Genomic DNA, 20794 nt, shown 5'->3' with positions numbered 1-20794 from the left:
TTCTTGTTCAGCTCTGATGTTAGGATAACCATTTGTTGCTTATTTTTTTGGTTGGTCACTGTGTATTATGTGATGTTACATTCTTATGGGTTCAAATAAAATAACAAATGTGGGTTTCAGCTGTACTTTCCCACAATAAAAAGCAAACCACCTCCAGTAACTAGTTGCCTTAATCACAAAATAGGAGGACAAGAGAATTTCACAGATGAGGAAATCATAAATCGAGAGTCCAAATCCACTATATAACAGAACACCTACAGAAATGTTCAGCCAATATCTCTTTCATTGTAAAGTCTTGGTCTGTCCTGCAAGTAATTATGGCATGACATAACTGCCGTGCCCCTGAACCCCTTTTCTTTTGTGGTGGGAATCACAATGTAGCTTATGACAGGGTTACCATCAAACCACATGTAAACAATTAGTCTCTACAACAATAGCTCAGACCCGAAGTTGGCCACCAGCAAATGAGTGCAATGATGAATGTTTGAGTGATTTATATAGATTACAGACCATGACAAGATTAGCAACTTTGACCTAAACACAGTTTCCATTGATGAAGAGCAAATCAGAAGGGGGAATCGCAATTTATGAGGAAAATCTGTCCTGCCAAGATATTTCCCTGCAAGTTTTTCCTCACAGGGAATCTTAAGTCTCTAACTCATGTATTTTTTTTATCGCATGAGGTCAAATGAGCGGATGCAATTATATCAGAGATTCTCCAGTAATGCCCGAAAGACCACAGTCGCATCCAAGTTGCCACACCTCGAGGTTGAGCCGTAAATTCACCATGACCACCACGGGCTTCCTAACATCATAAACACATCAAACAGCAGGATGGGAGAAAGACATTGCTCGTTGATATATGAGTTGTAAACTATAAATCTGATCTGATAAATGAAATTGTCCAGCAAATTATATATTGTAAGGAAGTTCAGTAAGCCACAATCTTAAACACGCAAACCTAACTTGTAATGGCTAGGTACACTTCACAATTCAAGTTAATTGTACAGATGTGATCGGCCTACAGCTATAGGTCTCAGGCCCCCCTACATGTTCTTGTGCCTTTAATACTATCATAAATGTACCTTTGTCACAACCCCGCAGAGCCAAAAACAATCTGTTACTTATCGTGAAGTCTTATCTGTGGACCACAATCTGTGAATTTGAATAACATCCCTATTATCAACTGTACTTATATCATCAGTATTTTATCAACGTAAACAGATACAAACTGTTTGCATGAACTCCTCATCTTTCACCAATAAGAATCAACTGGAACGATGTTGTAACCTGAATGAACTTTCTCGTCTTTCTAAATACACCACTGATAATAATCAAACACTCGGAGTAATGTAATGATTCGCAAACCACTAATGTGCTTTAAAGCAATATTCTGTTATTAAACTGTGGTGTGTCTGAATAACCAGACAGTTTTAAATACAGCATCATCATTATCATATGCACAAGCGGCTGCGACTGATTCAACTACCCTGAAAGAATTTAGATGAGAGAGTCGGGGGCAACTCTTCAAAATAAACAGAAAGGCAAACTTTTAAACATATTTGTTTAGTGCAAGGATGTAGGAGAATGTTCTCCGCGGTTCACAGACACCGCTCTGTGGTGGCCGGGCCAACCATCTGTGGAAAATTAGTGAAAGTTTAAAGCACCCAAGCAATAAATACTTTGCTAATTACAGTTTTCAAATCAGAGGAACCATAAACTTCATTTTACCTGTCAATTAAACATTTCAACAGCCCATAAAAGAGTCTTATGACCAGTAGTTTTTACATTAATGTACAGTAGGCTATCTCTATCCGTAACAAACTTCCCAATAGGAAAACACTCTTTAATTGTGTTCACAAAACCAAATTCCTGACATGAAGTGTAAAGAGATAGTCAGCGCTCTGGACAGTGTTGTTTGAAAGCTAAACATAGATATGATAAGGTCTGGCAGACATTAGCTATGTATAACTCCCTTCTCATTCTATCCTTCTGAGAACAGTACGAAGTTACAACAGCAAGCCATGGATGTAGACAATTTCGGCGGGAAACTATTTCTATTTGTATTTCTTTGTAACGTATACTCGGTTTGTACAACAACAGAGGTGTGTTCGAACAGTATTCTCCCTGGAGCTAAAGGTACGTGTGTGTTACCGCATGATAAGAAAGGTTTCTGTAATTAGGTACGATTATACAAATGTAATAATTTGCATAGAAAAAATATGTTTTATTTTATAAATGATGGTTATCTGTGACAAAACGTGTCCTTTGTAAGATTTCCTTTGTACTTTTTTAAAAAGTCTGTGATAAACTATTAGAAAGAGCCTTGCAATAAATCTGGAAGGGAACAATTCAATCTTAAGATCCACAATAAAGTTCCTTGTCGTCAAACTGGGAATTTATCATTAAACTGCTACATCTTTAAATGCTACAGTAGCTGCTCTTATTACAGAGAACCATGCTGGTAAAACCCACCAACGTGCGCGTGTTAAAATTCCCTTCTGCTCTGTCATTTATAGGCTCAGAAAACGAAATTGTGCGAAACAGTAACTGTAATCCTTTTGTGGTCAGCTAATGTTCCATTACGTAAAACATCATTATCAGCGCAGAATGGGGATGTGGTGAATTTGCATATCGGCAGAAACTACTATTTAGTCTATTTCTGAAAATGAGTTGTGTGTGTGCGTACAGTATATATCTCTATTTTTTCAGACTGCATATAAAAAATAGTTAAGAGGAAATGTCTCTCCTGCTGGCAATAAACTCGACGCACTAGAGATTGAATAACTGTCTGTATTTAAACAGCTGCAATGTAACAGAGAAGTTTGTTTGGGTAAGACCCATCCCAAACAGTTCTGTCTGTAACACTCTCCCGCTTCATCCAACAGGAGATGCAGGTGAGGTGGGAGCAGAAGGCGAGGAGGGAAGAATGGGGAAAACCGGCCCACCTGGCCTCCGAGGTCTCTGAGACATTGTTGGTTTGTTGTTTAACGAATCAGTGAAATATTAAAAGGGAAGTTAGTTTAAGTGCGCCTGTTTACTACCAGTCGCCAAAAAATTCGCAGTGACCTCAAATCAACAGTTTTAATTCATTTTATGACAAGCTGGCTTTGTTGTTGTATTTTTCAGTTTTTCAGTTTTTTATTGAGAGCAAAGAATGTGTTTTTGACAAGTGCCGTGAAGTAAAACAGTTATGCTGCTTATGTGCCGTCCAAAGTTCACTTTCTTAAAAGCACCTTAATTTGAACTCTTGAATAAACCAGCCACACATTTTGGACGTTTTGTAGATATCTGTCAACAATACCTTTAGTGGAGGATGAAAATAACCTTTTAATTGAAATGTCTTTTCAAATGTATTAAAGCGGCTAACATGCTCAATTGACTTTATAAGAGGTTTTCAATGTGCTGATTGAGCTGCAGGAATGTCTGGGATTATGAACTTCCTAAAAGCTACACAGAAGCTTCTTCTGTTGCGCTTTGAAGGTGTGCTGGTACAGTGCGCAGACCGAGTTTGACCTGAAGTCCGATGTTTGATGTGTGTCTGCCCTCACAGGGCATTAGAGCGCAGCTGGAAGACGGTCGGTTCCTGCCAGACCACATCTCCCCTTGAGGGAAGTCGCGTCAGAGACTGGCAGACGTGTTAATTGTGGCCAGGGGCCGCAGTGTCGCCGTGTGTTCAAAGATGGAAGTGTAGTCTGCAGTGCTCTGGCTCACAAGGGCTCCTTCCAGTCTAACTGTTTATCGTACCAGTACAAGCTAGACTGGAGGACGATCACAGGAGACGTGCCCTCTCATCTATAGAAAAAATGCTGAAAGGAAGAGAAATGCCCGGAAAGGATCTTAGCCTGTTTTTTCGCTCATGACCACAGCGTCATCAAGATTTAAAATGACAGCTCACTGCAAGACCTTTATTTTCAGCCAGGCGCCTATATATATATGATATTACTGTATGAAATTCTGCCTTGTTAGTGTTACAGGTACAATACAAAAAGGAAATGATGATGCGTACTGAGTAACTTGTTATTTGTGCATTTCATTTTAGATGACATTACATGTTAAAGGGAATGGGATACTTCAACCAAAAAGGATAATTCTGTTATCATTTACTCACCCTTAAATTGTCCCAAACCTGTATACATTTCTGTGTTTTGCTGAATACACAGGAAGAAATTTGGAAGAATGTCAGATCACACCCACCATTTACTGCCATGGTAGGGAAAATAAATACTATGGGAGTCAATAGGGGGTCAATTGACTAGTAGTGTAGTAGTGTAACGTCTACTACATTTCGTTACACTGTACCTGTATATGTGTAATGACAATAAAGTTGAATCTAATCTAATCTAATCAATCTTCCAGATATCGCCCTGTGTGTTCAGCAGAACAAAGAAATGTATGCCGGTTTAGAACAATTTGAGGGTGAGTCTAGAGCGAATGATCCTTTTTAGTTCACAATATGGCACACTCTCAAAGGGCAGTTGAACTTTCGTCCCAGAACTAGTGGGTTTAACTGGCAACAACATGGCAGACTTCGCGTTAATCCCTTTTAAGCAAGTACAGGAAATGATCATCCCATAACTTAATCAACATCACGCCCTCAAAGCCAAAATAAAAACATACACCAAAATAGAAACAGAATCAAGTTTAAAAGTGAGGTATTCCAGGATGTCAATTTTTTAACCATTCAGATGTTTTCTCTTTTCCACATCATTTTTGAGACATTCATATTTCCCGACTACTCCACAAATCATTTCACAAATGCCGTCTGAGGTTTTTCAGAGAGGTTTGCCTTGTAATTGAAATATCCGAACAAATGGAGCAATCGCATTTGATGGCGAACAGCACTAGAAATGCTTACTTCTGTGAAAAACATGAACATTTGAGAACTTGGGAATGAGATGTATGGAAATGAAATATCCACTCAATCAAAGGGAGATGATTTTGAACGATGGTACAGAACTAAACGAAATGAAGTCCTGTTATTCCTTGGCGAGGCCCAGAAATGCCTATTACCCGTTTCCAGATGGATATTTGCTTAAGGAATTTGGTCCGGGGCGGTCTCGAAAACAGCTGTCTCGGACGTTTTAACGAGCTGGAAAATGTACTTTAATCAGATTTATATTGAAGACTACTGACACAAAATAATTTCGCCACACACGAATCGAGGTTTTGAGGTGTAAAGAGCAATAGAGGTTTAAAGAGCAGACACGTGTCAAGACTTATTTTGCTTTGATAGTAGGCTTGCTTCCTTTGGAAAGCGTTGTGAGATATTTTTCTTGAACTGTAGCACGGTCAAGAGACCGATAACCTTGTTTTTGCTCTCCATACTGTAGGTCTGACCGGTGAACGTGGAGAGAAAGGAGACGTGGGCCAAATGGGAAAAATGGGGCCTGTTGGAGACAGAGGTAAATAAACTTTAATCAGAGAGAGTTCATGTGTTCATGAGTTTGTATTTGTTTATGTTTCTGATGTCTCAATTCTACTATGTCTTTGAAAATCATTTTTCTTTTCAACCAAAGATGTTTACTGCAGCTTCATACAGACAGAAACACGCTTTTAATGCTAAACAAAAACCTTGTTAAATGGCAATGATTACTTAGAGTAGAAAGAAAAAAAATCTTAAACCGTCTCAGATGAGTCATAAATCCCTCAGTTAACACATTAGACTTGAAAAGTGACTGAAATGTTTTAAAACTTTGAGTGTCATGTGGACTTTCTTCACCAGGGTAGAAAGCCACTTTCTCTTTAAAATAACAAACTCTTTCTTAGATTCTTGAGGACAGATCTGTATCATCTGTATAAATATTTAAAACCCTAATCTGTTTTAGAAATGACTCCGCACTTTTGTCTGTAAACCATTTGTACCATAAATCCTACAAAAACAAGCAGAGGAGATTTGCTTCCAAAAGAATTTATGACCAAACACTCATCACTGTTTTAAAGTGGTCGGTTCTCTGACATCACATGCACATCACCTGACATCATCTGCCCTTCATGTGAAGGCTCTTATAATGTGTACACTGCTGCCATCTACTGTTTATTTTCAGTTTTTCTGAATTATACAGAATCCCAAAAATGTTGCTGTTGCAAAATTTACTTACTCCTATGTCTTTCCAGATTATGACTATTTTAAGCTTCAACAAGTTGGAGCTATACATGGAGATAAAGAGACAGATAACGCTGTTATTGTTCACTGCAAATAATGACATTCTTACTAAGCATTTGTGTCTTGTTTTTTGTGAAAATATCTAAACCTTCTAACATAAATATACACTTACATGACAAGAAAAGTGACAACATGAAAAAGACATTTAGTCTTGTTTTATGAAACATAATTTTAGAATTAAGTACGTTTTTGGCTAAAACAAGAAAATAAATCTGTCCATGTGGTGAGAAAAATAAACTTGAATTCCGTTTGACCTTTTTCTCAAATATCAAATTCAAGTATATTTTTCACACCCCATGGACAGATTTATTTGCTTGTTTTTACCATAAACTTACTTGATTCTTATAATAAATAAAGCAAGACCAAAATATCTTAGAGCACTTTTTTGGTCAAGTAATTGTATATTGATTTAAGAATATTTTTACTACAAAACAAGACAAAGACTCTTAGTAAGGATGTCATTTTTTGCAGTGTTCAGTTGAAGAAAGAAAGTCTGAGGTTGCGGATGACTAAATAATGAGAGAATTTCCAACATTTTTAGGGTTAACTTTTTGTTTTAAACCACATGTTAGCATTATTAAATAGGGCATTATGCTTCAAAACAACGTGGAAAATTAACCTACATGTATGTTTAATGTGAATGTGAACAGGTGACAAGGGACAACAAGGAACACATGGACCTGCAGGAATGAAAGGAAACCCTGGTAAATATATCCATGGCCTACATCATTGCTGTTGTAACAATAAACAAAAAAGCTTTTTCGTGTATCTGACGCAACTCTGAACAACTATCTTCATTTTAATCCTTTAAAACGTAAACTTTGCCTGGCTCATAGTTCTCATTTTTGATCACCTTGATTACAATCTCTTATTTTATTTGTCTAAAACAGCATTAAAATTGCGCAATATTTGTGACAGGAACCACCTGTGACTGTGGGAGATACAGAAAGGTTGTCGGACAGATGGATGTTAATATAAGCAAGCTAAAAAGCGCTGTCAAGCTATTAAAGAATGGTGAGATCTGTGTCTCTGTCTGTGACGTCGTTGTTGTGATGATAGTTAGGATGATGACCGTTTTGTTTCATGGCATTGAGCAACATACTTGTAAGAAACAATGCACAAGACCTTCAGTCCGCATGAATGGTTCAGAAATAATCTAAAGGAAAATTTTCAGGAAATGTTCTACCAGTTGGCTTGATATTTTGTTTTCTGATTCATTGACAGTCATCTACAGTATGTGTTCTCATGCTCTCATGTCAAAATGCCATTAGTTAACAAAAACCCATTCATTACTACAGTACAAAATATCTTCCAGATGACACACCGGTTTCTTTTCAAAATGCATTTCACACACTTTATTTCTATTGGAAACACTGAAAAATGTTTACAGACACTTACTGGTGCTGTGTTTTGTCATTATAGTAATTCTAGGTATCAGAGAGACAGAGGACAAGTTTTACCTTCTGGTGAAGGAGCAGAGGAAGTACGGAGAGGCCCGTCTGAATTGCAAGTTGCGTGGGGGGTCTCTCGCTATGCCCAGGACCACAGAATCCAACACCTTACTGGCCAAATATATCAGTGAAGCTGATCTTACCCATGTGTTTATAGGGCTACAGGTAGGGGAGGCGGAGGTGGGTTACATGTACGTTGACGGTGATCCCCTCCTCAACAACACATCTTGGGGCCTGCAGGGGCCACACAGAGATGAAGGCAGCTGTGTGCAGATGAGTAACACTGGAGCCTGGAGCCAGGTGGAGTGTGGAGCCACACAATTCTACATATGTGAATTCGCCAAAACTAGAAAGACTCCAACAATTGTCATGTGACTGTTTAATAATTGTTTTTTTACATAAGATGATGTGCGGAGTGATTTTCATATTGTAAGGGAAAATGTGAAGAGAATTACCTATTTTATCAGATCAGGTCTTTTGACAATACATTTGGGGTGCATGGGGAGATACATTCAGACCTTACTTAATTATATTAAGTTTATGTAAACATAAATGCAATGTTGATGGAACAAGTAGGAAAGCGGAGGTTTTGCTTTCAAAAAATCTCATACATGCCTGGTTTTGTGCTCCACAACTTATTTTTTTTTTTTCTAATTTATATTTTTTATTTTTATACATTTTGAGAACAAGAAACAACAAACAACAGGTCATCATGGGCAATACAGAGTCAAAATAGTACTTTTTTCCTTGTATATTTAACAGTATATTATCACTTTGTTCTTCAAAGGCTTGTATACATAGTCCATTTCACCCAATGTTCAATGCATTTGTCCATTTTGTATCTCACCATAAATGTAAGCCTCTCCATATTATATATGTCGTCCACAATTGCTCTCCACTGATCCTTTGTTGGAGGGTCTCTCTGGAACCATTTTCGGGTTATGGCTTTCCGGCCACTTGCCAAGAGTATCTTTAACAGATATTTATCACTATCCAGTAAGCTTTCATGTGTTTTTCCTAGGTACAGCGTAACAAATGAGAAAGCCAGCTCCTCTCCTAATATTTTTCCAATTTCTGCTGCTACTTCCCGCCAGTAAGTTTGTATTCTTGGACACTCCCAGAAGATATGGAAATGGTTCGCCATTTGCGTTCCACATTGTCTCCAGCACATACCCTGTTCTCCAGTTCGTTTTGCTGTTACCCTGGGAGTTATAAAAAATCTTATTATATTCTTCCATCCAAACTCTCTCCACATTCTAGAATTTGTTGTACTTGCTTGTATAGCACAAATTTTTGTCCATTCTTCCTCCGTTATTTGTGTATCAGATTCTTTCTCCCACTTCTGTTTTACATAATTTGAGGTATGCTTTTTGCTAGTTTGTATATATCCATATAATTTCGATATCAACTTTTTATTTTCCCCATTTATATATGCGTTAGTAAATGCTGTGATTATATTATCTTCCTCTACTGTACTCTTAAGTTTCTTATTAAAGTAATCCCTAACTTGTAAGTATCTATAAAAATCTTGCTGTTCCAGACTATATGTCTCCGACAGTGTTTGGTAGCTCAGTAACTTTCCCTTCGAGGTGATCGAGCAATACGAAGTAATTCCCCTCTGTGCCCAGTATTTAAACCTTGCATCCAATTTCGAGGGTTCGAAATCTGGGTCATATGCTATCCACTTCAGTGGCCCTGCCTGACTTTCTATTTTTAATTTCCTCAAGACCCTAAACCATAGCTTGACTGAAAACACAGTCCACACACTCATGTTTCCGTAGTTCCTTTCCGCTAGGTTTCTATTCCCAAGCAGTGATTGCTGAGGAGTGGCCATCTGAGAGATTTCCAGCGTTTTCCACCTAGACTCATAGCGTGGCATACACCAGCATATCAGGGGTTTTAGTTGTGCAGCAAAAAAATAATCTTGTATGCATGGTAGGGCCAGCCCTCCTTTCTCCTTTGCCAGTTGCAGTGTCTTAAATCTAATTCTTGGCCTTCGGCCATTCCAGATAAACCTTGAGATCATCGCATCCCATTCGTTAAATTGTCTTTGTGGTATGTCCAACGGCAAGGATTGGAAAAGGTAGAGTAACCGTGGCAACACATTCATTTTAATTATTTCTATGCGATTGCTCATATCTAGTGGAAGCAAATTCCAGTTAGTTATGTCAGATTTAATCTCTTTGCAGATAGGTCCATAGTTGTGTTCATAGAGTTTTGATATGTCTTTTGTTAAAGTTATTCCTAGATATTTTAACGAAGAAGAATTCCACTTGAATTTACATTGTTGCCTCATGTTTAAATTAGGCTTAAAGTTATAAACTAGTGCTTGTGTCTTATGTATATTTATCTTGTATCCTGAGTATATATTGTATGTTTTTAAGAGAGACATCAGTTTCGGAAGGCTAGAATTAGGGCTCGTCAGGAATAGCAGAACATCGTCTGCGTACATACATATCTTGTGTTCGTCTCCTTTAATTATAATTCCTTTTATCTCAGAGTCCTCTCTTATTGCTTGTGCCAATGGTTCAATAAATAATGCGAACAGAGAGGGGCTTAGTGGGCATCCCTGACGTGTTCCCCTTTCTAGGGTGATTGTTTTAGATAGGTGTCCGTTAATTTTTATTCTGGCTGTTGGTGAGGAATATAATGTTTTAACACAATTAATAAATTTGCTGTTAAAGCCGAATCTAGTTAGTACCTGATACAAATAGACCCATCCCACGGAGTCGAAAGCTTTCTCAGCGTCTAGACTCAATAACACCGTACTTATATTTTCTTTTGTGATATGACTCAATATTTGCACCGTTCTCCTTAGATTATCCTGTGTCTGTCTCTCCAATATAAATCCGGTTTGGTCCAGATCTATCATCTCTGGAATAATACCCTCCAGTCTATTAGATAAAATAGAGGCAAATAATTTGTAGTCCACATTTAGGACGGATATTGGTCTATATGAACCACATTCCTCCCTATCTTTCCCTTCCTTTGGGATAACTGAAATAATTGCTTCTTTCCAGGACTGTGGGGCTACCCCTCCTCTTAATATGTAATTAAAGCAATGTAGTAAATTGGGTGTTATTTGTGCACGGAACGTTTTGTAGAATTCAGACGGAAATCCGTCTGCGCCCGGTGCTTTGTTGGCTTTCAACTTTGATATTGCCTTATTTAATTGTTCCTCCGTAATTTCCGCCGTTAGTGCATCATTTTGTTTTTCTCCTATTGAGGGTAAATCTAATGATTCTAGGAAGTTTTTTTGGATTGGGGTATCTGGCCTAGTTGGTTGAGTGTATAGGTTTTTGTAGAATAACTCAAAGGATTCCTGAATATCGTTTAATTCACTGCCTGTTTTCTGTGTCCTCGGATTCTTAATTCTATTTACTGTATTTTTTATCCGCTGTTTCCGTATCCGCCACGCTAATAATTTAGTTGCTTTAGATCCCGTCTCATAGTATTTTTGTTTAGCAAATTTGAGTTGTCTTTCTATTTCGTCATCGTATATCCCATTCAGCTCTTGTTTCAGTTTGTTTAGTTCGGCCAATGTTTGTAAGTTTTTGTGTTTAGCATATTCTGTCTCCAGATTTCTCATTTCTTCTTGTATGTTTAAAAGCCTTTTCTGTTTTTCTTTTTTACGTGCGGACGAGATGGCAATAATTCTACCCCGGAGTACTGCCTTAGCAGCATCCCACAGAGTGCTTGGCGTCACTTCACCGTTATCGTTTTCTTGAAAATACAACTCAAATTCGCTCTGTATCTGTTTCTGAATCGTTTTGTCGTTTAATATACTTGTATTGAGTTTCCAGATCGTGTCTTTCTTTCGATTTCCGAGACGTATAATAAGATATACCCCTGCATGGTCAGACACATCTCTAATCCCCATGTAGCAATTCTTTATTTTGTGTCTGTCTGAGTTTTCCATAAATATATAATCAATTCTTGAATGCATATTGTGTGCGGCTGAGTAAAAGGAAAATTGCCTATCCGTTGGGTGTTGGTCTCTCCATACATCACATAAATCCATTTCTTTTAGTAACTTATGAATCATTTTAGCATATGGGCTCTTTGATTTAGAGGGGTTCGTTGTATCTAGCCTTGGCTGGAGCTGGACATTTAAGTCTCCACCACATATAAGTGTTCCATGTGATTCTGTTGCTATTAAATAAAATATTTTCTTGAAAAACCCCTTATTGCTTCCAGGTGGGGCGTATACATTGAGCAATGTGACTTCCTCGCCGTCTAATCTGCCTCTTACTAGAATGTACCTGCCTTCTTTATCTTTAGTTTCAGATATAAATTCAAAATTTACACTATTAGAAATCAAAATGGCCACTCCTCTTCTACGCCCGGATTTGTGAGATGAATAATATGTATTTTGAAAACCCATTTTCTTCAGTTTCTCATGTTCTGATGAGGGCAAATGAGTCTCTTGCCAATAAATTATTTGTATTCTTTCCCTTTTCATTTTAGCGATGATCTTGCTTCTCTTAATTGGACTGTGCAAACCATTGACATTAAGCGTTACTACTGTATATTCCTGTTTATGCATGCCTTAGTTTCGTACCGCGTGATTATTTGAGCCCTTTCCCATGACAACCTGCTTAACATAATGAACAATTTACATACATTCTTAGCAACGAAAATAAAAAACCTAACAAAAGACAGTTGACTTCCAAGTCCATGGTTTGACCTGCAACCATCCAATGGAGAGGAAATCCTCGCGTCCGTCGAGGGCCTCTCTACAGTGCCGTCAAAAGCACTCTCAGGTGTATAGAGCACTGTTGTTGTTTCCCAACTGTCCCAGTTCAATCAGTTTCGACTTTTAACTTAAACAGGTTCGAAAAATAGTGATAGGTTTATTTCAAACACCAAACATTAACTATTGAGAGTAACCCGGTAATCCAAGCTTTGTCCCGGAGTGGAGTATAAATATTTTTCCCCTTAGTTATACGCTTTGACTCATTTTAACTTCAGTCCCCCTAGTAAGTGTCCAATTTCCCCAGTTATATCAAATCCCAAAGTCTGTGTGGGTGTTATCAGTCAATTTTATAGCGTATTTTCCCTTTAAAAGTCTTTACTAACTTACCCCTCCATCTCGTCAGGGGACACAAGCATTCTGATTATCCTTCTCAGTCACTAGGATCTGGACTGACTCCATTGGAAGCTCTTTAGTTTTTTCCTTATCCAATCCTGGTCTACTTTGGTGCGGTTTCGCTCTGGTCCTACCGCCTTCCGAGTTGTTGTGTTCAGTTGTTCTTTGGCTGACGAGTCCAGTACGCTAACATTTTCCATCGGAAGTCCTCTTATACTCAAGTCCTTGGCCGCCTCGGCTGCACTCTCGTAGCTTTGGGCACCGTTCTCGAAGAATACTCTTAATTTAGCCGGGTACGGCGTTTGGAAACGAATCCCCTTGGACTTGAGTACCCTCAGTATCCCCGCGTATGTCTTCCTTTTCTTTAAGATCTCAGAGGGGTAGTCATGGTCGAAATAAATCCTCTTGTCCTCAACTCGCACCTCCTTTTTTCTCCATGCTGTGGACAGCACCTGTTCCTTTACTCTGTGCTCTAAGAAGCAGAGAACCAGCGATCTGGGTGGTGCGTCGCGAGGAGGCTTTGGAGCAAGCGCTCGATGGCAGCGTTGTATACCGAGTGTATCCGTTAGCGGTAGTCCCAGCTCCGCGTTTATGATGCGTTTCACAAACTCCAGTGGGTCACTGCCCTCCGAGCCCTCCGGGATCCCGTATATGCGGAGATTGTTCCGCCTCGAGCGGGCCTCCAAGTCGATTAGCTTAGCTTGCATCTCACTGGTTTTATCCATTATACCTACGAGAGCTTCGCTCGAAGCTCCGTTCCACTCCTCCGCGTCGGCTGTGCGTTGTTCTAGTTCAGTTAGCCTGGCTGTGGTAGCTTGCAGATCCCCCGAAAAGTCCTTAACTTTCTGATAAATCTCTTCTCTGAACTCATTCAATTCTCTCCGCATATCTTCCCGTAGTGCTTGACGAAATTCATCCATATCGGACTTTAAATCAACTCTGAATGCTCTAATCTCGTCTCGGAAGGCTTTTAAATCGGAATTAGCTGCTAATTCGCTAGCTTTCACCTCCATGCTGGTTTTTTCGCCTCCGTCTTCACTCTCGGTGTTTTCGTTTTTCTCTCCTTTTTCGCGTTTCGAACCTGACTTATTTTTACTCTTTTTTTGTTTCTCCCCTTCCATTGTCAATCTCAGTCTAATTTTAATTTTCCAGATATATTTTCCGAAGGGATTTAAGTCGACCGAATAGGGGGAACTCTTTCAAGCAGCCATCTGCTTCAGCGCCATACCGGAAGTCTCCACAACTTATTTTTGATACATTTTTTTTGATGGATTTGATGATACATGAGTTTAAGAGGTTAAATAGTGTTGCTCACATCCTGATACCACATATAGGCCATTTTTAGGATTACCTGAAAACAAAATCCTTTCTTTTTAGGATATATGCTTAATAAAGATTGCACATTTATAAGAACTCCATATGTTTTTTGAAATGTTATATTTTCCATTTTTGTAATAATTTATATTCCTTTGTATTGTTATATTTCTAAATATTGCTTTTATCTCTTCTTTTGTTTTTGAAAATTGTTGATGACGCTTTTTTATTATTTAGGAAATAAAGATATAGCAATAGTCTACAGCTGCATGTTCTACTGTAAAGTTTTATTGGAGAGAGACAGTCAATCAAACATATTCACACATGCATTGTCAAAGTTGACAAGGCATTTTTAATACTTAACATTGGCTTAATTTTGCTAAACCCACAGATAAACATGAAGGGCAACCATAGCCCTTCATAGATTTCACAGATTTATGAAATAAATAAAAATCACAAAATATGGATGTACTGGTTTCTGCCCAATATATGAGTCAGTACGAGGACGTGATACAGCATGAATTGTTCTCTTTAAAGATTAGCTCAGAAGCTCTGATTCATTAACGGCGAAACACCTCATCATAGATAATAAGCAGCAAAAGAAGATTAGAGATCTTACATATCATATCCTCTCAATGCTATGTATGGACGGCAGGATGATTTGAGGCCAGTGAATAAGGTTTGACTATTTTCTTCAAGCTGCTAAACATTTACCAGGTGTAGACAAACATAAATGGGACATTCATTCCGATCTAAAAGCCTTCTTTCAGTGAAAGGCATTGTCCAATGAAATATCTTTCTCACTGTTGCACTAGCTAAGTGTTACTATAGTGGTCTCATTCACAAAGCCAGGCAAAAAGCCCTGTGGTGGGTTGTAAGTCTTTTTACTTCTCTCCCTCAGCCTTATTGATTTCTTTTAGTCTCTGTTATCAGGTCAAACACAAAGTCCATTTACAGATGAACAAGTTGTTGGACTGAAATTAGAATTTATGTGTAACAATATGTAGTAAAATCACAGTCGTGATTTCACCTTTACCTACTTCTTTATCTCCTTGCAATTCATTCCTTAACATAATATTTACACAAGTCCGTTGAACCCTAAACCCCTATAATAATTAACCACAACGTTGAAAGTGCACTGTTATTTTAAAGGCAAAAGAGAAAAGAAGCATTGGAGTGGTGGGAAAAACAGAAATTGTAATGTATTTAATGGTTATAATGGGAAAAGCCTATTGGCTTCAAATGAAATTAAAATTTATTTTAAACTCTGTGGGTCTCTACTGCTTGTAGTTTATAGTACCTACTGGAATAAGACCTAAACAATAATACATACCTGTAAAGAAATTATGTAATGGTTTTAACGGTAGGCCTAGTAAATGAACGGTGGTTCATATTTGCAATGTAAATCATAAGAATTGTTTTATTCACTAGCGATATAAAGTCTGTGACATTCACGGTACATTCGACCCTGGGCTCTGAGAAAGAGAAAGAGATGATGGGAGTGGCCGTGCACCTGTCAGACCTGTTCCCGACACATGACTCCAGAGGGATCGTCCTGTGGGTGCTGCTTTGTTCAGCTGTGCCTCTGAAAGTAAGAGAGGATGGCGGACACACCGAACCCGGCCGCGACCTCCTTCCCGGCGCCTACTGTCTCTCTGCCGCTCGGGGTGGGAATACTGAGGACTTACTCTGGGGCTCTCATCTGTTTGGAGATTGTAAGTGTTTGTTTGCAGTTGTTTGAGTTACACTTCTTCATCGTGCTGCGTCCTTAACAGGTGATCCATTGTTTTCAGTGAGCAATTATACGGATCACCGTACCGTACGGGACGTCCAAAGATGAGATGCATTTAATAGGCCTATGTTAGAAACTGAAAGGCATAATATAATGTCGTTTGCTGAGTCAGGGAGAAAACATTAATACTACACGACATGTTTGTGTATGTAAATAGCTATTTAAATACACAAATCAGTATTCGGGTTAAGTGAAACATTTGAATCCAGAAAGCAACCTGTTGTGTGTAAACACTTTCCACTGTCTGTGATGTAACTTTTATCTGATGTACATTTAGGCTATTTTTTCATATTCATGTTCCTGGTCTACACGTAGTCACCTCTTAGACACTTTATGTACAAATCTGTTAAAATGTGTATTCACAGAATATATGTATTCTCTTTTTGCTCTTTGTTTATTAATGTAAGGCTTGTGTGTATGTGTGTGTGTAGGTGTGTGTGTGTGTACTGGACGTTTCACTAACCAAGAAAAACTTGTGATTCTGATCTTGTAGGTGTTTGGCGCCTTGGTATGGATTTTAATAGCGTCGACGAACGTGTCCGTACCGTTGTTGCAGGGATGGCCGATGTTTGTCTCCTTAACAATGTTCATTTGTTCATCCACATACCTCGCCCTCTTTTTACTGGGCCTGGCTGACAGAATTAACACTGACTGGAATTTTGTGGTGAGTGGGTTTATTTACACATCCACAACATTCAGAAAGCCTAAATCACACATTTAACACGACTTGACGTGAATAATATCAGACGCTATTTCCAGTGACTGTCCTTCGGGTACAGTTTGGGGTCAAACCCCTGGCTCAAGGTCACAGTGGTAGTACATACTTTACTTGCTCAAAGGGAGAGTACTCTCACATTTACATTTCTGTTAATATTTCCCAGTCATTTCAAGCCTGCATGCTGTTTTATTTTCTACAGAGATATACAGTATCTTGACAAATTTTTATGATGGTCTTTTCTATACATTAGAAGTTCTTTCCGTGGTGGCTGCAAGCACCACACGCACCATAAAGCAACTTGTATACGCTATATTTCTAATAAAACTTCAGTTCATGATAAAAAAGGCTCCTTGACATGTTGCTGAACCTTTGACGTCATTGGAGTGGGAAAGCCGTTGGTTTTTGCATGTGTCATAGCACCGTTTGAATATAGAAATGCGATATGAGAGCGGTCCCCACAAAAAGCTATCAAAGGGTTTTACTGCACAAGAAATACAGCACATGAGTCGAATAACCCGCGTATTCACCATAAAGCGTTCTTGTTGCTTAACCCTTTAATTTCGGGCTCATCCAGCCCAGCCGGTATGACATGGTTTCATTTTTCACTGTGGGGTTGATAACAGTGCTCTTTGGAATGTAATACAAACGCGTCAGTCGTTGTTTGGTAACGCAAGTGTTTGGAGATGGAACGCTGTGAGTATGCAGTACTTCTGAAATGCTCATTTTGTGTTCCTAAGAAATATCACAGCATTCAGATTTGAAATAGAATTGCATAACAACTAAAACAAAGGCAAATAATAGAAAGAAAGAGGAATTTAAGACCTGCTGCTTTACATGCACTGTAAAAAAGTCAGGCCTCGGGCTTCAGTCTTACAGCACTCACTCCATGACAAAATATTTAGGAGTCACAGAATGAGCACTGTCGGTTCTCAGCACCACAGTGCTGAGTAATGTCTAGACTATAACCGTGATTAATGTTCACGGTCACCACATTTATATAGACTATATATATAAACAATCTGTCAACATTGTTTAATAACTGCAGCTAATACACAGTGCAGTGATGTTTTCATCATCTGCTACAGTAACATTTAGATATATGCTTTACCCCATCCATTTATTTCATGTAATAGATATTTGGGTTTAATCTTATCTTTCATATCACACATACTGTATAACCTTAAACTTCTTATTCTTTGCTCACAGGATATGTTCTATCATTTCGTCGCTTTGCTTTGTTATTTTGGTGCCTTTTTGCTGGAGGCTACAGTTTCATCTGCAGGCGCATATATAAATGGCACTGCCTGTATGCGCAGACCCCGTGGCAATATCATCACATTTCTGGATTATCGAGAGTACAATATTAATGTCGCTGCAGCGGTGAGTGCCTGAAGCTGTCTTCTCTTTTTTGTTCACTGTTGATCATTTTAGGCTACGAATCTGCATGTTTGAATGTAATAAGCAAAGTTTTTTTTCTGATCTCATGATCATTTTGATTGAAAATAAGGGCATAATTCATCTTCACGATAATATTTACATAAAAGGTCACTTGTGGTCTACAATGCATATAGCAAGACTTTTTTTAATTAGCTCTCTCAAAATTTGTGAGGATTTTATACTGTAATGTTTATTGTTTCGAACAAATGAAAGGCAGAGACAGGTGCACTGTTTCTGGTACAGCATGTTAAAGGGACAACTCACCCAAAAAATGTATATTCTTTTAATAATGTTATTCACCCTCATGTCATTTAATACCTGTATTTGACATGTTCTTTTGTATGAAGATATTCGGAGAAATGTCACGTTGGTTCTTCAAAATGGAGGTCATAGGGGACCGAGTTTTTTTTGGTTACCGACTTCAAACTATCTTCTTTTGTGTTCTACACATGAAGGAAAAATCATATATGTTAGAAATGACATAAGGATAAGTATATGAAAGATTTTATTTTTGGGTGAACTTTTCCTTTAATTCAGAGAGGTCATGAAAGTCATTTTAACTGTAATAAATACCCCTAGATGCAAGAAAACGTTGTGAGAAATGTATTTTTTATTTTACTTCATCTGTTTAAACAAACATCTCTGTAGATCCCCATCTGTGATTTCACAATGAGATGGTTATGTACAGTACATAACATGAAATTCAAAAGAGCCTTTGTAATACTTATTTGTTGGCAAACGTTCAATGTTTAGGAGAGTTTGCAGATGGTCAGTGATATTATGTCATGTAACGGCATGTTATGTTATGAATGACAGAAGGCGTTGGTTTGTAAGCTATTGTGTGTACGGAGAAAACCCACACACCTTGAGACATGAGCATGCCTGGCATTGAAACGTATCAGGACAATTTTGCTTTTACCTAAGCCTTAAAGTGTTGAAGAATGACTTATTTCTGGAGATGAGTAAAGTGGGTGTTAATCACTAATCGGACAGGTGATAGACGTCTCTCAGGTTTCTCATGAATGGTTTGAGGTGTAGGCTTTTAATTTGTCAACGGATGTAACACTCCTATTCAATTCCTCCTTTTCATTTCAGAGAAAGCTTAATGTGTCCTACCTTAAACAAGTCACCATTTTTTATGTTAATTCTAAGCGTCCGATAAGCATTAAATGCTTGAATATCCTCAGGCTTTAATTTACAGGATAAATAGTCATAACAATTTTGGCAAATATCCGTTAATGCTATTTTGTAAACAATAAGCAATGGGTTATGGTTTTTCTTGTAAAACCAGTGTAGAAGGTCCATAATATAATATAATAAATTTACATTTCTCCCAAAAAGAAATTTGCCTAAAAAAAGCTCAAAGTTAGACAAAATAAAATCGTAAAAGTAATCTGATTTTCATATAACCGCTTTGACAGAAATTTTATTCATATCCTTAAATCTAATTCGTGTTTCCGTTCTTCAAACTTGCAACATCACAACTGGTCACATGACAGATGAGGACCAATTGCACTTGGCATCAGTGAATTTATCATATGTATATAGAGAAAATATTGTCAATGTTATGAAAAAAAATAATTCTGTTGTGTCTTTCTCCACAGATATTTGCATTTATAGTGACTATTTTTTATGGCTGCAGCATGTTCATGGGCTTCAAGAGGTGGAGGAAGTGAAACACAAACTGGTGCATATGTGAGCCATCACTTAACATGGATGTTATTAAACGTTATTAAACATCAGCTGTACTGTTATGGGCATTGCTTAAGGTGATGTCACTTCACTGGTTTACCACAATGTCCCCAGGGTGTTTATTCACATTGTCATTTAAAAATAACATGTTTTTCGGTTTAATTTGGTAATTTGGACAAGAATGACATAATATTTAAACAAATATTTCTATTTAGCATTTGTTTAAATATCTGCATAATCTTAAAACCTTAGACAAAAGACCCAGGCAACTTTTTTTTGAAAACTGTAAATGCAACATAAGTTAGATGCATAACTGTGTATGTATCGTGCGTAATATATATTTTATATTATTTAATATCCAACTGACTTGCTGTCTTATGTTTATACATCGTGAAATCATAATGTAGAGCTTTAATAAACCACAAACATTTTTCCTACTGTGTGTGATGAAATCTACATTCAAATGTTACAGAATATTCTTAGTTTACACATAATCTTGAGACAGCTGAGCTATCATTTAATTACATTATGTGTATTGACCACTAGAGGGACTATTTTGCATGGATTTCAACCACTGGAATGCATGAAGTAGATTTCTTTTTAATTTTACATTAACATTGTTGACTGTTTTTTTTTGTTTATTAAGCAGGTGTCTTAGGTTAACTCTGTGGGTGAGTGCAAATTGCCAAATTACAGTAATGTTATAATTAAATCTCTTAAATTTATCAGTGATTAAATGAACGATCAATGGTTAAATTAATGGTTTGAATTTTTATTAACTGTAAATTGCTAAAAATACTTTATGTTTAAAGAGGTTTCTTTTTATCTTATTTGTCTTATTCCACGTGAGTAAAACCTTTAACCCTGACAGTGTGCTGTCAGATTTGACACTTCGGCTTCTTCAACCTCTTTGGTCTCTTTGTCCCATGTCAAATTTTCCTTAAGACCATAATATTTTTTGACAGATGTAGTGGAAAGACAGCAAAGGATCATTTGGCATGATGTTCCTAATGGTGAGGTTTCAGCTGGGCAACAGGTTAAAGTCCTAATTGTAGTACACTCAGAATCTGTTAATAGATCAAATGGAAACTTGTTTCAATGTCCATAAAATTTCTAAAATAAACTTTCCAAATAA

General features: G+C 37.7%; 2 protein-coding genes across 2 annotated transcripts; both read left to right on the top strand.

Annotated features, from left to right (window-relative positions):
- Window positions 1-2001: 2001 nt before the first annotated feature.
- On the top strand, window positions 2002-14124 carry colec10 (collectin sub-family member 10 (C-type lectin)). The gene is made up of 6 exons (XM_056763294.1): window positions 2002-2139; window positions 2889-2960; window positions 5334-5405; window positions 6817-6870; window positions 7085-7180; window positions 7589-14124. Exons 1-6 carry the CDS (start codon window positions 2025-2027, stop codon window positions 7990-7992), a joined length of 813 nt encoding a protein of 270 aa, XP_056619272.1. The 5' UTR covers window positions 2002-2024; the 3' UTR covers window positions 7993-14124.
- Window positions 14125-15182: 1058 nt separating this feature from the next.
- On the top strand, window positions 15183-20419 carry mal2 (mal, T cell differentiation protein 2). Its single transcript, XM_056763576.1, has 4 exons — window positions 15183-15735; window positions 16306-16476; window positions 17737-17910; window positions 19572-20419. Exons 1-4 carry the CDS (start codon window positions 15622-15624, stop codon window positions 19641-19643), a joined length of 531 nt encoding a protein of 176 aa, XP_056619554.1. The 5' UTR covers window positions 15183-15621; the 3' UTR covers window positions 19644-20419.
- Window positions 20420-20794: the final 375 nt, after the last annotated feature.

Source organism: Triplophysa dalaica, chromosome 12 (assembly GCF_015846415.1).
Source record: "Triplophysa dalaica isolate WHDGS20190420 chromosome 12, ASM1584641v1, whole genome shotgun sequence".
NCBI lineage: Eukaryota > Metazoa > Chordata > Actinopteri > Cypriniformes > Nemacheilidae > Triplophysa > Triplophysa dalaica.
The sequence above is the reverse complement of the archived record's forward strand: the minus strand, read 5'-3'. Positions and strand labels throughout refer to the sequence as shown.